This window comes from Petromyzon marinus, chromosome 27 (assembly GCF_048934315.1).
Source record: "Petromyzon marinus isolate PM22_M1 ecotype Great Lakes invasive population chromosome 27, UKy_Petmar_22M1.pri1.0, whole genome shotgun sequence".
Lineage (NCBI taxonomy): Eukaryota > Metazoa > Chordata > Hyperoartia > Petromyzontiformes > Petromyzontidae > Petromyzon > Petromyzon marinus.
The window spans coordinates 315,694-332,241 of NC_133693.1; the positions used below are offsets into that span (position 1 = coordinate 315,694).

The 16,548-nt window shown below is 52.5% G+C and overlaps 1 protein-coding gene across 3 annotated transcripts in view; it reads left to right on the forward strand.

Annotated features, from left to right (window-relative positions):
- ARHGAP18 (Rho GTPase activating protein 18) overlaps positions 1-16,043 on the forward strand; it is a 36,720-nt gene extending 20,677 nt beyond the window's left edge. For all 3 annotated transcript variants that reach the window (XM_076069987.1, XM_032961901.2, XM_076069986.1), the window contains exons 4-15: positions 1,387-1,450; positions 1,847-2,004; positions 3,676-3,886; positions 5,082-5,173; positions 5,702-5,779; positions 6,636-6,795; positions 9,397-9,479; positions 12,255-12,455; positions 13,136-13,270; positions 14,401-14,522; positions 14,967-15,028; positions 15,884-16,043. In XM_076069987.1, coding sequence (XP_075926102.1) covers positions 1,387-1,450; positions 1,847-2,004; positions 3,676-3,886; positions 5,082-5,173; positions 5,702-5,779; positions 6,636-6,795; positions 9,397-9,479; positions 12,255-12,455; positions 13,136-13,270; positions 14,401-14,522; positions 14,967-15,028; positions 15,884-15,978 — 1,461 coding nt within the window. In that variant the 3' untranslated portion in view covers positions 15,979-16,043. The remainder of the gene's footprint in view (positions 1-1,386; positions 1,451-1,846; positions 2,005-3,675; positions 3,887-5,081; positions 5,174-5,701; positions 5,780-6,635; positions 6,796-9,396; positions 9,480-12,254; positions 12,456-13,135; positions 13,271-14,400; positions 14,523-14,966; positions 15,029-15,883) is intronic.
- Positions 16,044-16,548: the final 505 nt, after the last annotated feature.

Sequence of the window (16,548 nt, forward strand, 5' to 3'; positions counted from 1 at the left end):
TTCCCTGGTCTAGGACTTTGCACAAATCGGTGCTGGTGGTCTCGTAACCGTCGGAACTTCTGGTTCGTGGCTTCTCAACCTGTCGTTCATGTAGCAACCCCACAAGGCACCACTGTCCTTCTGGGCCTGGTCTCCACCAAACGAACGGTTCCCATCGCCCGAGGTGATTTGTTGGTTTGGAGCTTCCAGACGAACGCGCCACACGAGTCGCCTGCCATTCTGCTCACTCTCCCCGCTCGCTCGGCACCGCTTATCTCCTCCAGCCACGCACGCCGCTTCCTCTAGTGGCGCAGTAAATTATCGTGGCTCGCAGCCCGGAGAGACGAGGTGCCGTCGTTAAAAAAAGACTGGGAGGAATTAAAAATGTAAAATGCATAATAAACATCTCGCGGCTCTTTCCAGATGAAACAAAATCATAAAATAACAAAAACTTTACCAGGAGCCAGCCAAATACTCTCAAGGGCTGGAGAAACATAAAGTAGGATTCTGCTTTGGGATATTTGCCCAAAGGTTTCAGCATAGGAATATTTGAAATGCACACACACCGTCATTAAAAATAAATTAAGTGCTTTTAAGAATTTGAAGTGGGATTTGAAATTGGGTTGGCCTCCAACTGGAATCGACCGTTGGCAATGGCAGGGGCCGTTTCCTGTTCACCGATAGGCAGCAGCAACGGGACTCAATCGTGCGCTTACACAAAGTCCAATATGAAATCGAAGAACTAAGATCAAAAAGCCTTGTGTGCTTGGATCACATTCTGAAGGTTTTCAAAGGTTGACTCAATGCATCGTCATCTTCTCCCAGAGTCGATCAAATTAGTACCACTTTGTGAAAACATTATTTGTGATTGTCACGTGGAAGCACTTGCGCTCGCTGTAGGAATGCAGAATTTCCACCGCAGGCTCACGGCCCTTGAGTGGTAGAAATGAAAGCTTAAGAAGCGCAAGGGACGCAGGGGCGTGGAAGCCGTTGATAGTTGGGGGAGCGACCTGTTGCACACACTTCGGTGCCTAGATCCCCGTCTCCCTTTGCTCTCCGTCCTTGCTCACTCGCCGTGATGACACCGCCCCCGAGTGGCGACAGTAACGAACTGCAGTCCCAGACTTGAGCCAACAGACACGAGTGTTGCCCCAAAATAAAATAGAAACTAAACTTTTTATTTTACCAGGTAAGGCCCACTGAGCTATATAGCTCCTTCAGAAGCGACCTGGCTACAAAGGATAGCTCAATTAAGTAGTTTATCATGTGGAAATTTATAGCAGCCAAATACTCAACGCATGTTGATTTTAAATGTGTCACCCTCGGTGGCTCCTGGGTCTCGGTGCGATGTGGAGTTGGGTTCTCGCGAATCGTAGGCGACGCTGTCTTGTCTCTGTTGTCGGGCAGGACACGGACGGGATGGGAATGAGCTGCATGCAGCCCAGCTCACAGGACGAGCTGTCGGACGATGGTGAGTGATCGCGCGTCCTGCGTTGCGCTCGCTCCATCGTTCGCACGAGCCGGCAAGCGGCCGCGACGCTCTGCTCCGCCCACCAGCTTCCCCCGGCACACGGAGCTAACTTGGATCGGAGCTAACCCGTCACGTCGGCATTAGTGTAAAGTTAACCAACCCCTGGGGAGGAGGACGGACAGCTCGAGAAACTACGGAGGAAGAGAGTAGAACTCTATGATAAAGGTTTTAACTGCTGGCATCAGTGGCACTTCGGAAGCAATTTCGTAAATTGCAGGTAACGGCCGACGTAGTCCAACTTAATATAGCATCGGTGAATGCGTACGGAATGTTAAATCAAGCCGGTACAAAGTAAAGTGTAGGAGCCGTTTGATGATTGTGGTTGTCTCATACTAGACTCGGCGGCGGCAGCGGCGGCGGCGCTGCAGAGGGAACGGTCACGCAACTCGGTGGTGTCGGAGACAGACATCATCTGCGACGTGCCCTACTCGGAGGAGGCATCGCAGGGGCGGCACAAACACCGGGGCAACGCCGCCGCTGCCGGCACACCGAACGTGAGTCCACCACGAGTCTTCCCTGTGCCTGCCGTGTGTGGGGATTGGAAGTCCAACGTTCCGTGTTGTAGGTATGAGCAGCAAAATGTCACGCTGTGCATGATGACATTGGAGTGGTTTCCTTGAGTTCAGTGACCAAGGGGACAAAGTCGTGTGTCGACTGGACAGCAGCTGCCGGATTTAGCCGAAGTTAGAAAGCGCTGGCGACGTCTGGTGGTGGCATTTCTCATTCTGGCCACTTTTAAAATTAAGGATCGCCAATTTGATTCCCGCCAAAACATTGCCGAACAGACCCCAAGTCCATAATACACATTTTTTGGTTGAGATCGCATGAATATAAATGTGTCGTTAAATCCGCCACCACCTGACACATACAATTAGTAAGGTTTGTCACGTTAATAGAACGTGCCAATTCATTACTAGTGTTGCACCGTAATAAGGCGCTGTGGGCAGCTGACCTGCCACCACGCTCACGGGCCGATAGGGGTGGGGGCTGAGGGAGACCCCCCCCCCCCCACCACTTCCTAAGACCCCTTAAGATAAGACCTTCCAGAAGGTTCTAGGGGGGGGTCATGAGGGGAGGGGTGACCCCGACCTGGGGATAAAAGGGCAGCCCTCGGGACGATCGGGGCAGTACTCGCCAACTCAAGCTCGAAGACCCGGGGACCCTCAACCATGGTTCTCGTGAAGCTGGCTGTAGCGGAGCCGAGGTCGCTCGGACCCCCTGGGACCCTTCCCGAGGCTCTCGCTAAGCCGGGGTTGAAGCGGTTCAGGGCGAGTCCCGTAACCCGGGTGGGTCGGTTGGTCCAGCCTTCCCCTAGCCGCCGTTGCAAGGGACCGGCGTGTGTGTAGCCCGGAGTGGGTAGAGTACGCTAGAAGGGAGGCTCTGTCCCTTAGGCTATCGGGTGAATGGGGCCGTAACCCTTCGTGTTACTGTAGTGTTTAACAGAGTAGTGTTAACAGAGTTTAAGAGTTGTTACAATAATCGCGTTGCCTCCAGCCCAAGTCTCCGTGTGGTTAGTTACAGGATACAACACTAGTACAGCACACCGGTGTGTTGGAGAGTAAATCCACAACATATTCTTTGGGTCTTTCGGTAAAGCCAAGTATCTATCTACGTGGCTTGACCAAAAAACCCAAAGAATATGAATTCCTGCAGTCACGAAAGCTTTGAGTCAAGATTTAAATCCACAACATTTACAATCCGAGTACGACGTTTCGCCAGTAATTACAACTAGCATCAGGCGACAGCCAGATTTATGGAGAAATCCTCCTGTATCGTTCCTGAAATACAGGGATAAATGTGATGGTGTCACTTGTGAGCCCCTCACGTGCGAAGACCCCAAGTGTCGCCACTGTGGGTTTGAGGTTTCCCGTGCTGTACCGCACGTTGTAGCACCGCCGTCATGGATGTCGCACTGCCTGGCATTGCGACGTAGCCGCACTAAAATCCCTGCCACGGTGACATCACCACGGTGACATCACCGAGTGCCCCACAACGTTGCTCTTAAAAGTGACTCGGCCATGCTGTCGGGCAGCGTGGGACATGCAGCCAAGGTGTCGCTACCAGACGAGCAGCTACTACGTGTGGGTCGCGTCTCCCCGATCGACGCAGTGGCGCACGACCACTCGCCGGGGCCTCATGACGCCGCTCGCCATCTCCCCTTGCAGGCGACGACGGTGACGACGACAGCGACTGCAGCGGCGACGGCAGTGACGGCGATGCTGCTGCAGCACCAGCTGGGCGTGACGCGCATCGGAGACCTGTCCCCCGAGGACATGCGCAAGGTGCACCGCGTGGCGCTTATCGAGCTCGCCGCCTTCTTCGATGCGCTGCACATTGACTTCACGCGCAACAGGCCCGTCAAAGTGCGCGCCAAAGGTGCTACCCCCACGCCCCCATGCCCGGACGCCTGTCCGCTCGCTTCCTTGTCACTGTTTGAACGCTACTAATATGGCATTAACGGTTAGCACGAGAGTTGTTACCGGTGACGACAGTATATTGGTAGAATGCCAATATATCGGTAAAATACCGGTCGCCGCACATTGAGGAATGTCCAGAGCAGTAACGGTTGTTGACGTTGACCCGAGAAATGAGGTGAGCTGCTAGAGCAGAGCTGTGGTGGTAATCGGCATACCGGACGTGCCATAGAGGGCGACGGTTAAATACAACTTTCCGGCACTGCAGTTTAAACAGCGGCACAAGTTTATTGAATCCCCGCTCCTGCCACCTGTGCCCACCTAGCAGTGACCATGGGCACAGCACCACGAGAGTCCACCGGGTCGCACGTGGTGGGGTTAACTATAGAGGATGCCATCTCTTCCAACAAGTCTGGCCAGTGTGGGAGAGCAGACCAGATACCCTCGATTGAGGCTGTTCCACCAGCAGTGATCTCAATTTTAGGCCTTTAAATTTAACTTTCAAACCACGGTCGTTTTTCTCTTGACATTCACCCGTTGATAGCCCCATGCTTACCAGAGACATGACCTACAAGACTGACTGCTCTTATCCGTGCCAGGCTTTAAATGCAAGGCCTCAGGGACACGACATTTTTCTTGTTCCTGTTGTTCATCTCTCCGCTCGGCGACCGTGAAACCTATCCCAACGTCCCTCTTCCTGGAGGAGGCCTTCTGACCTCGCTCTGCGTCATTCACTGCCATGCGGCATCTGCGGGCTGGTATTTGGTGATTGCAATAAAACCAAAACGGTCCCCCTTGGCGCCCACGCCGATCGTTTGCGGTAACAGCGTCTGCATTGTCGGGGACGCTTCCGCAACCCCTGCGCCAGTCTGCCAACCTCTCAAACCATCCTGGCACCTGCCCTCCACGAAGCAATTTCACACACGGCGAGATAATGGAATTTTGCCTTTCTCGACCTGAGATGTCTCAACTACGACGTTACAGGCTCGCCCAAGTTGTTATTAAAGAGCCGTCACTGTGATGTTGTGTGGCCTGGACCCCGCGGACGAGGTCAGAAGGCGCTGAGGTTTGGTGGCGTAGAACGTCAAAGCTGGCGGACCGTTGCCGTGGTGCTCACTCTGCCCATCGCCTCTCTCCCTTCTCTGGACCGGTGGCAGATTCGCGGCTCTTTGGGGTTCCTTTAAGCACTCTGCTGGAGCAGGATCAGAAAATTTCGCCCGGTGTCAAAGTGCCGCTCTTTCTTCAAGAGGTGAGTGGCTCCCAGAGGTGGTTGGGAGTATTTGGAGAGGTCAGATCGCTGAGCCGGCACCGCTAAAATTCTGGGTTCAAATCCAGGTTTTGCTGCCTGTGATTAAATGGAGTTACCAATGACTGCACCCAGAAAATCCCATCACAATAAAATGTGTTGTTAATTTAATCTGACAATTCTATCTCGGTGATTCAAATCTTACGTGTACATTATTCTCATGTGCCGAGCGGGTGAAATTGCTGCCCTCTGCTGTATGGACGAGAGAATACTTGAAGGCATCTTAAGGAGTAGTTCTCTGAGGTACACTTCTGTCGGCCATTCTCTAAACAATGGCTTGTCATATGACACGACAGTGATATGACGATCTAAATTAAGATTTGGAGGAAAAATTGAGCGATATTTATTCCGGTGCCTCTCATCGACTCATTACACCTAGCACACATGCACGGACGCACGCACGTACGCACACACTTATGCGGCTCTCGACTCACTGCGGTCACCCCCACCGGCCCTCGTGTCCCCGTGCAGCTGTTGACGCACCTGGAGCAGACCGGGCTGGATACGGAGGGCATCTTCAGGATCCCCGGATCATCGTCGCGTATTAAGGTAGCGTGGCCCGCAGGTGACGGGCGTGGTGCACGTAGCATCGCCCCTACCGAGGTGCCCGATCCATCGTCAACCATCATCGTCATCCAACACACCGCTACATCATATGCAGCTTTGCGGTCAGGATGCATCGTCCTTCGCATTGTCATTTTGCAGTGGTCATTGTTGTCATTTCACGATGATCATCATATTCATTGTCATCGCCATCTCTGTCACGATGTAGTATAACGATAGTAATATTCATCATCCATTCCTATCATTGCCATCATCATTGCCGTCATAGTCATGAATCCGGTATTGTATCTGAGTGTTCAAGCACCAATTCTGGGTTTAAAAAGGGACATCTTAGACCTCGTCCAAAGGAGACAACCTTTTCTCACGCAGTTCGATTGGACGAGAGATATCTCTCAGTAGAACAACGATCAGAGGGTGTTCAGGGATAACAAAATGTCTCTATAACATCAGAGAAGATTGTCTGGAACTGGGGATCACACTGCCAGAAGCAGATCGGCCGTAGCCAGAGCCGATTGCCGTGGAAGTCGGCCATGCGCCGACTAATTGGAGTCCCTGAGCCACGTGGTCAAGATAATTCGAGTGAAGTCCGAGCCAATCGAACTGAGGAGTTGCTATTTCTTCTACCCACGTGACTTTACCGAAAGAACCAGAGTGTATGGATTCCTGCAGTCACAAAAGCTTCAAATCAAGATTGAGGTTGCTATGCTGCACAGGTGAACGACCCCTCGCGGCGATCGTTCAGCCACGTCCGCTGCCTCGCCCTTTCCCTTGCCCCCCTCTCACCTCCTCCCTCACCTTCTCGTTCGCCGCCGGTCGCTCCTGCTCCTCTCCCCGTGCTCAGAGTCTGCGGCAGGAGCTGGAGGCCGGATTCTATGACGGCGCCGTCACCTGGGATGATGTGAGGCCACACGACGCAGCCAGCCTCCTCAAGCTCTTCATCCGCGAGCTGCCGGCGCCGCTGCTCACCGCCGAGTACCTCACCGCCTTCACCAGCGTGGAGAGTACGCGCGCACGCACCGACGAGCAGTTGTGCGCACAGACACAAGTGCACTCGCGCGATTGCACACACGGGAGTACAATCGTGCATAGGCGCACAAACATGCAACAACCGCCATTCGCCACTAAGTAACGGTGATGTCACCACAGTGCTTGTGGCAGGCTCTGTGCACATGAAGGCCACGTGAAGTGTCGAATGCCAGCCAGCAGGAGGTCATGGGGCAGACCCAGCAGGTTCCATGAGTCGACTGACTGAGATGACTGAGATGACTGGCCGATGCACCACCTATGCTCCCTACTGTGCCGACTTGCTGTGTTTTAGCTGCCAGGCGCTCTGCTCGTTGTTGTGAGTGTCGCTCCTCCGCCCTCTGTTGTTGTTGGAGGGCGACTGCCTCCAACTGCCCAGCAGCGTCTTTCACGAGCCTCCTCCACAGAGGCCGATCTTGACACCGCTGGTCCCAGTCATCGGCAAGTCCACTCAGCTCCACATCCTCCTGTACCACGTCACTCCATCTTTTCTCTAGCCCGTGCCGTGCCCGTTTAGCCCCCTCTATCTGGCCGAACAAAAGCTGTTTAGGCATGCGGTGGCTGGGCATGCGGGCTAAATGACCCAGCCAACGCAACCTTGCCTGCCGGAGCTCACCGATAAAACTTTGTCCAGATCTTTCAAGGATTTGTGAGCTCCCCACGCAATCCAGCCTGGTTAAACCCAGGATGGATCGTAGGCAGGCCAGCCTAAATGTTTCTAATCGGCGAAGATGTTCCATTAGGCGGTTCCACGTTTCGCAAGCGTAGAGAAGGAAGGGCATGACGGTGGCCGAGAAGACCTGAAGTTTAGTGTGGAGTGACAGACCAGATAGCTTCCACACAGCTTTACACAGCCAATAAAAAGATGCCACTCGAATGATTCGAAGTGAGACCTCTACTGTCAAACCGAAGCCGGTCATGAGCACACACTGCCCAGGTATGGGGGAAACTTCCCACTCTTCACAACTGCCCCATCACTAATTGGGAGTTGTGGGGTGGAGTGTCTGATGGTACAACATACCCAGGTGCTTAATTTTGGTGGGGCTGATAGTAAGGCCCCACCTCTTAGTGGCACGCTCCAGGTTCAGCAGCAGCGCCTCTAACTCCTCCTCTGAGTGAGCAGCAATAACCAGATCATCGGAATACATAACATGGTTGACCAATGGGGAGCCATCCCTTGACCGCACCGGGCATCGATCAGCTTCCCATTGTATCTGTACCAGATGGAAATTCCTCCGGTACAGCCATCGAAGGCTTCACGAACTATGTGATCGAAATAGATGTTAAATAATGTGGGAGCCAGAGGACATCCCTGTCGCACCCTAAGGTGAACAGGGATTGGCTTTGACTCCCGGCCCCGTAGTTTTACCCGGGCCCGCTCACCATCATGAAGGTCATTAATGTTTGAGCAGAGAGTCAGGGACTCCGAAAGCACGAAGAACAACCCAGAGCTCAGGCCTACTCATGGTATCATAGGTCTTGACCAGGTCAATAAAGCAGAGATGTAGGTCTTGTTGGAATTCTCTACACCTCTCCTGTAGCAGACGGACAGAAAATATGGCATCTATGCAGGACTCCCCTTTCCTGAAACCGCATTGGGGCTCCGCAAGTTTCTCCTCAGCGTGCCGATGTTGAATAATCCTTGTCAGGATTTTTCCCGGCACAGAGGGTTGAGATTCCCCTGTAGTTGTTAGTCTGTGCGGTCCCCCTTATTAAAGAGGGGGACCACCAGAGCATCCTTCCAATCCTGCGGAACCCGTCCAGTGGTGCAGACTGTGTTTATGATGTCATGTGGGGCAGTCTGTGCACAAACGCCACCCTACCTCAACATTTAGCTTGGGAGATCATCTCTGCCCGGTGCTTTTCCTGGTCTCAGACTCTGGATCGCCTTCAGTACTTCCTCAGCAGATGGCAACTCAGCCAGCCACTCACAGGCGGTGACTACTTCTCCCAATATTTGAGGCACCGCATCCTCGGCAGGGTCATCCCCAATTTGCCCCATGATGTTTTCCAGGCTGAGGGATTTCCCCTTCCCCAAGACCTCACAGAAATGCTGAGCAAATCTGCACACATGCACACACGGAGAAATTCTCATTAATTGTTCGAGCACCAGACGTTGTGTGTCGCTGCTGTGGGGCAGTCGTAATTTTGGAGGGGTTCTGTTCCCCTGCGTCTCGTCAGGCGACAAGCGGGCTGACTCCATCACTCGCCAAGCGAGATGATTTGGCATGTAATCTTACATTACTGTTATTACAGCAATGTGTTACAGTTTATTGTCTCTTACTCTAAAGCAGAGACATTAATAAAAAATATTGAAATTGAGAAAGTAAATCAACTGCTGCATAAAAAAATTTAAATAGGCATCTCGACCGACAGCTCTTTTTGAGGAATGTGCATCTTTTATAGTTGGTCTCTTGGGAAGTCTCCACGTGGGATGTGGGTTTTGGTTGAACGAGGCCCAGGAGAGGGCCATGCCCTCGCACCGCAGCGCCGATCGTCAGTGCCGCACTTCGGCTGCTCGTCCAATAACCGCGGCGGGTCTTTTTTCTTCTTACTTTTTTATCCCCTTCATTTTACAGAAATTGAAATTCGAAAGCAAAGAATCAGAGCTCTCAACCTGCTCATCATCCTGCTGCCCGCAGCAAACCGAGACGTGCTCAAGGTGAGCGTTTTGCCATCCGTCACGGCCGACGGCCGTTCTCCTGCGGTCGGCCTTGCGGTCCTGGCCGAGGGCCCAATCTGTCAGGTTGAAGCCTTTGCTACCATTCGCGCCGCTGGTACCATGTGACCAAGGATCCGTCGCATCTCTCGTATAGCGGGGTAACGCTTCGTGTTGGCAAATGGCGCACGTGAACGGATATCGCAGAGCCACCCTGAGTTCCCTTAAAGTGATCTCAGGCTCACTCACTGGGGGACAGCACTCTCCAATTCGCCGTGCAACTGAGAGCAATGCATGCCCTCCCTATGACACCGGGCAACCTAGCAGCGTATGACCGGTCACAGCTGATGACAATCATAAAAGTCAAAACCAGTCAAGTTTGCTGCTAAAACACAATGGTTCAAGGGCACATTTTAAAGTTAGTCGAGTCAAGTTTTTATTTTTTAACCAGTGAGAACTCAAGACACCAAGACAATAATTTGCAAGAGTGATCTGGGTTATGGATGCAAGTGGATTTTTATATCGACATTACAATTGGAATCAACAGATCTGAAATCGCTGCAACCCTCAAAAGCGCTAAGATACCAGTCAGCAACATCAGTAAGGATAAGCGTTTTGAGTTATTTCAATTGAAATAGAGGGATGATATCGTCATCCTCTCAGCCGACAAGGGCAATGCCACGGTCATCATGGACAAAACCGTGTATAATAACAAAATTCAGGACCTTCTTAATGATACACAAAAATTAAAAGAGATCCCACCAACAGCCTCGTTACAAAAACTATCAGTATCATCACTAATTCAGCTTCCTTAATTGAACAGACCAAATGGTTCTCCTTAAAACCTTCTGCTGCTAGACCACCCAGATTAGATGGCTTACCAAAAATCCATAAAGAAGGCACACCCCTTCGTCCCATCGTTTCCACAATTGGCTCACCCACCTACAAACTGGTCCGATATCTGTCTGAGACCTTGCAGCCATTCACTGGTAAGACCACCTCTTCTGTACTTAACGCAGCTCACCTGGTATCGTCATTTAAAGACATCTCACTGTCCCCAGGTGTTTGCTCATTAGTTTTGATGTAGTTTCTTTGTTTACCAAAGTTCCTGTGCCCGAAGCCATTGCAATCATTGAAGATTTGGTCCAACAAGGATTGAATGCTGATGTACTGGCCATGGTGAGACTGCCCCACCAATACATACTTCACCTGGAATATAACATTCTACAAACAAACTGATGGCACCCCAATGGGTTCTCCCTTATCTTCGGATGTAGCCAATATTTTCATGGTAAAATTTGAGACGGACGCCATCCAGGCATCCACTCTACGCCCGTTCTTGTGGAAGAGGTATGTGGATGCCATGTTTGTCATCTGGCCACATGGCCGACTGGCTCTGAACCCATTCCTCAACCACATCAGTCCCATACAACCAGTACAACCAGTAATCACTCTGACTACACAATCCGCAAAGCCATCACCCCAACCATGAGAAACGAGCCATCTGAGGATCCAATCAAAAACATTACCTTGCCATACATAGCAGGGGTAACCAAAAAGATTTTCAAAATCATAAACAAACACAAGATCCAGGTCCGATTTAACACAGTACATAAAATTCGTGATCTGATTCCATCTGTGAAGGACAAGATTCCTCACATGCAATATCCCGGCGTCTACAAACTAAGCTGTATCTGCGGCAGTAGTTGCATTGGGGAAACTAAGCGACATGTCTCGGACCGTGTTCGTGAGCATAAGGCAGATTGGAAACACGGTAGGACCAATACTTCTGCCGTGGCTGATCATTATTTTAATGCAGCTGGCTCACACGAATTAGATTTCTCTAAGACGATGGTACTTTACAAGCCTACTGACTATCAACAAAGATTCGTTCATGAAGCCATCCAAATTTCCAGACAGACACAATTTCAACCGAGAGGATAGTTATAAGCTCAGCAATCACTGGAAATATGCCATCAACCACTTTGGATCCTGACTTGATTTGTTTTTTCTTATCAACCTCCACCGTTAGCAGTGTGGGTGTGTGGAGCGAGGTGCAGTGCTTTAATTGGTGTAGACCTACTGCCGGTGTCGGGGCTTTCTCCTACATTAACATTAGCTGCCCCGCCCACCTCTAAACCTTTATAAACAGCTTGCCCTCTGAGTGTAACCTTGTTCCTAATGACGACCGCTTGTGTTGTGGTCGAAACGTCGTGATATTTTAAAATTGCTTTATTTAGATTTTTTTCTATCTGCCGAAAGAACCATAGAATATCAACAACTTGTTGTAGAATACTCGGGCCCCTTTAAGACTCTGCTGGCGCCCCCACATCCTGCATCCCGAAGGTAGGAAACCCCCTACAAGCCGCGCCCAGAATAACGCAGCTGATTATGCCAAACGACGACCATTACCTCCCATCCAGCAGCACACGTGGGAACTATCGAGACATTTTTTTTGCTGAGTATTCAAAATCGCTAATCGGCAAAGCAAGATTACAATCCGGCGGGGTGACTCAGCGGCAGAGTGAGCAGCTCGCAATTGGCAGGTCGAGATTGAAATCCTGGATTGGGGGGTGGAGGTGGTTGACTCGGCCCATGATCCCTCTGGGGTCGATAAAATGGATACTACTTTTTGGGACGATCAACAGTGGTTCTATCGAGGCACTTCCCTTTTCTAATGGAATGTGGAATTCCAACCACCGTCTCAGGGCTCTAAACGGGAGAATTGATTGCATTCAAACTAATGGGAGGGTGCTGCCACCGCTGCTGTTCCTGCAGGCCATCCTGGAGCTGCTACTGAAGGTGTCTGAGGCGAGCACGGCGACACGCATGGACCTGTGGAACGTGTCTCTCATCATGGCGCCCAACCTCTTCATGTCGTCGGGCAGCGCGCTGCTGCAGCCGCTCAACCGCCAGTTCGCAGCGGCGTACGCGGGGCTTGTGCGCATGCTCATCAAGGATCAGCGCAAGCTCTGGATCGTAAGCACCCTCGATCACACGCTCGCCGCGGGTACAGGTGCAGGCTGCGTGGACCCTAACGCACGCGAGTCGCCAAGTGCCGGCGTATGGTACGCTCGTGCATTTTCGGCTGCCTTTACCTCCCCATTTGCTGACGTTTTTAACCAGTGCACTACATACCAGGTTGAGTCGACCTTGGGAAGGAACAGGAAGGCTTAAGAAATTGGCCACCTTTGGGCTACGAACTGCGACACGTCGTGGGAAAGAGAATATCTTGCGTTGTCAGAAAAGCAGAGAGCTGCGTGTGGATTAATCGTAGTAGTGAATCCATCTCTTTATGATCGCTCAACCGGCAAAACACGGGAGATTTAATGTTCTTCTTGAAGGCAGATTTCAACGACAGCAACTACCTCAACAAGTGAGCCTGACACTGCTGATGAGACGCTGTATGTCAAAACCAGTCCAGAGTTTGCTTTCTTGAAACAATGCTGCCGAGGTGGTGCGCTGCCAGCTTTTTTCCAGACGAAATGGATACATGAAGGGGACTTTACTTATTTATATTGTTCATCAGTAAGAAGAAAACGAGGACAGATGGCGACCCTACTCGTCGCCACCCGCTCGTGTGCCGCGCCGCCCTTAATGAGCGTGAGCCTCGGTAGTCCCCGCACGCACGGCGAACCCGCTATGTCGTGCGCTCACAGATTCCGCCGTTCCTGCTGAGGCAAGTGCGGGAGCTCAACGATGCCAACAAGCGGCAGCCTCAGAAGGAGCGCGGCGTGAGGAGATTCCTGCGCATCACTCGCATCGACAAGGACAAGAAGCCGGAGAGGCGCGAGGTGAGGCCATTAAAAATAACGAACCCATCGCTTCCCGCGGCACGGCGCCCGGCACCTCCCCAGCCCGTTTTATCTGCCCCACTCCCGCTGTTTGATGGCAGGGTAACTCGGTTGTTTGTTTGTGTGGGGCAGGCCGGCTGTGGAACGCTGCGTGTGTACACAAAATGAGGAGGGAACTCTGTGCTGACTTTGAAACGTGACCATGAAAGCAGAGTTGCTCTCCAAACGCGTTTTTAGAAAATGGCCTTCGCCAATGCGTCTTGCTCCCAATGGTTTGAGACAAAACGGCGACTCCCGTTTCCAAATAAGTAAACGGACTTCCTCAGCACGCACAGCTGCCTGCTGGCTCTGGGCCGCAGCTAATCGCACAGCACGCGTGGGCTTCTGATGGTGTATTAGTGTGCGTTGTTGTGGTATCGTGTACGCTCGCTCTGCACCAATGTGTGTGCATCAGCCTGGGCGTGCTGCACTGTGTTGCTACGTGTGTACGTGTGTGTGTTTTGCGCATTTTCCTATGTCTGCTATGCGCATGCAATGCATACTATACCGTGTGCGCTTGGTGTGCTTTGCACACTGAGTGAACATACTCAGTGTGTGTGCTATGTGCATGCGTAAATGCTATATGTGTGTGCTATGTACTGTGTCCATACTTTGACTACTGTGCACATGCTTTGAGTGTCAGTTCACACTGGTTGCTATACACACACACCGTGTATGCTCTGTATTTTGTTGAACCAGGTGGGAACTAAAGGGACCAGGATTATGCAAATGTAAATCTGAGCAAAAACAATTTCACGTGCATGCTGCATACACTATATGCTATGTGCATGCAGTGATGTGTGTGTATGCATGTGGACACACACACCAGTTAGCGCGCTGTGCTTAGGAACCCAGCGACCCGAGTTTGATTTCTGCTCGCGGCGAACATTGGTGACGAATATCTGAACCGGTTCTGGGCCTCCCCTTGGGCATAAGCATCGCCAATTGGGAGACAAAGGCGGCCGGGCGTGGTGCTGGCCACCCACCCCCTCGTCTGCTGTGCCGGCCTTCATGAGTGCTACTCGCTAACAGCACTCGCCTCGACGGTGTGCTAAGGCTACGGGGGGGGGTCTTTGTCTGTGTGCGTGCAGGTGGAGCCGCTGTCATACACGATTCGCGTGGCGGCGCCACTCCTCTCCAAGCTCCCCATGGCCGTGCAGCTCGACGAGGGCGTGCGCGCCGGAGACCTCGTCGCGCGCTTCTTCGCCGACAGGTACGGCGACGCCTCCGCCTCGCCTGCCCATGGGGGGCGGGGAGGGGAGGAGGGCCATGGGAGTTGGGGGTGCAGGGAGATGCCATTGTTTATTAGCGTCTCCTCGCCTCGGTTGCTGTTTGGTCTTCTCTCAAATTATACTACGATTTTATAATCATGCTAATATTATGATGCTAATATTGGTACCCGTTCCTGTCAACTTCGCTCGTCAATTTGTCCTCCCGAGAGCGGACTTTGGAGATTACATGCAAAACCTGTGGGGTCTAGCAGAAGGAAGGTAGTGATGAACTTTTGACCTTGAGTGACTGTGGGACTTTTATTTCAGCTGCCGAGTGCCATTTCTGCTTTAGCTGCTGCCTCACCGCTTGTGGCTCTGGTGGCGCCGTGGTGCTGAGGTGCCGTGGTGCGGTGATGTAAAAGATGCCAACTGTGTTTTGCCCACAGCGAGGGGGGAAAAATCGTGGAGCACCAGGAATATTGTCTGCACGAGATTGGCGGCAACATCGGTGAGCCTCCTCAAACGTTCCACCCAACAAATGGGCAGTTTTCTCATATCGTGGGAAGAGTAGGCCAAACACCATATCGCGAGGGCTGTCCTGCGCCCTCGAGTGGACCATCCTTCCAGTCGCAGTGTCACGAGCAAGCAATTGCAGGAGGCTCTCTGGTGAAGGACAAGCGGTTGCATAGACAATACCTACTTTGCATGTTTTACTGCAGGCGCGTGTGGTTAACGCAGATTTGATGCATTACAAGAGGTTTGGTGTTTGAATAACACCAAAAAGGGTCCCATAAACCTTTACAGGACTTTCACTGACCCTCTAATAATATAATTGCAGTTCTGTATTGAAAGTGATGGAAGTCACCCCATCGTGACGTCACCGGGGTGCTCCTGCGAGTCGCTTTAAGTGTCCTCTTCTCATGAACGAAGATTTAAACTCATGGCTGACGGTGAGGGATGTGCAGCAGAGCTGTGTAGCTACAAGATGAGAGCCGTCTGTTTTGTGGTGGGAGTGAAATGTTGAAGTGGAGGGGCTTGAGGGCCAACGCGTTTGAAAGTCATCGTGTTTTACGACAGTCCCTTTAAGCGCGAGTTATTGCGCCCGGAATGTCATTTTTCACGGTGTTCATTTCAAATAAACAATCTTCATTTAAATGTAAATTACCGCCTTTCAGAGGCATGATGGGAAACGGTGACTCCACCATGGTGTATGGCCCCGGTGACGCACGCAGACACGCGCCAAACTCTCTTATCCCTCTCCCGGCCGTGTCCCCTATCCTTCACGCCCTCCTTCCTGTGGCACCCCCCTCCGCGTCCACCCCGTACCCCATCCCTTATCTCCCGTGTCCCCCCTGCCCTACAGGAGACCGCTGCTTGGACGCGGAGACCCACATGAGGGCCCTGTACGAGGCCAACCCGCACGCCGACTGGGTCATCAAGCCCAAGGCGAGCGCATAACGCCGACCTCTGGACCCTCACGAATCGGGGACTCCTTTTCCACGGGAGGGGGCGGAGGGGGCGGAGGGGGCGGAGGGGGCGGAGGGGGCGGAGGGGGCGGAGGGGGCGGAGGGGGCGGAGGGGGCGGAGGGGGCGGAGGGGGCGGAGGGGGCGGAGGGGGCGGAGGGGGCGGAGGGGGCGGAGGGGGCGGAGGGCACAGCACCACCTCCAGGAGCCTCCTTTTCCCTCGCCACAGACGCACCCCGACCCAGGAAGCCGACCACAGTGCTCATCTCAAGAGCGGCGCCACGACAACAATTTACACTTTCCATACAATTCAATTGGATCTCATCACATCTCAAGACTCTGTACAAACATGAAGAAGAAAATAAACTGCATTAGAATTGAAGGGGGGGCACGGTTCTGCTTGTTTCTCTGCTGCTGCCTGACCCGCATTGTGGTTTTGGGGTGGGGGGGGGCGGTGTCTGTCTGCGGCTGGAGGCGCCACGCGAGAATCCAGCAGCAGGTGGCAGCCTTCGCACGCCGCCGGGACGATCCCCGTTAGCGGCGAAACCCCAGTTTTGAATTGCC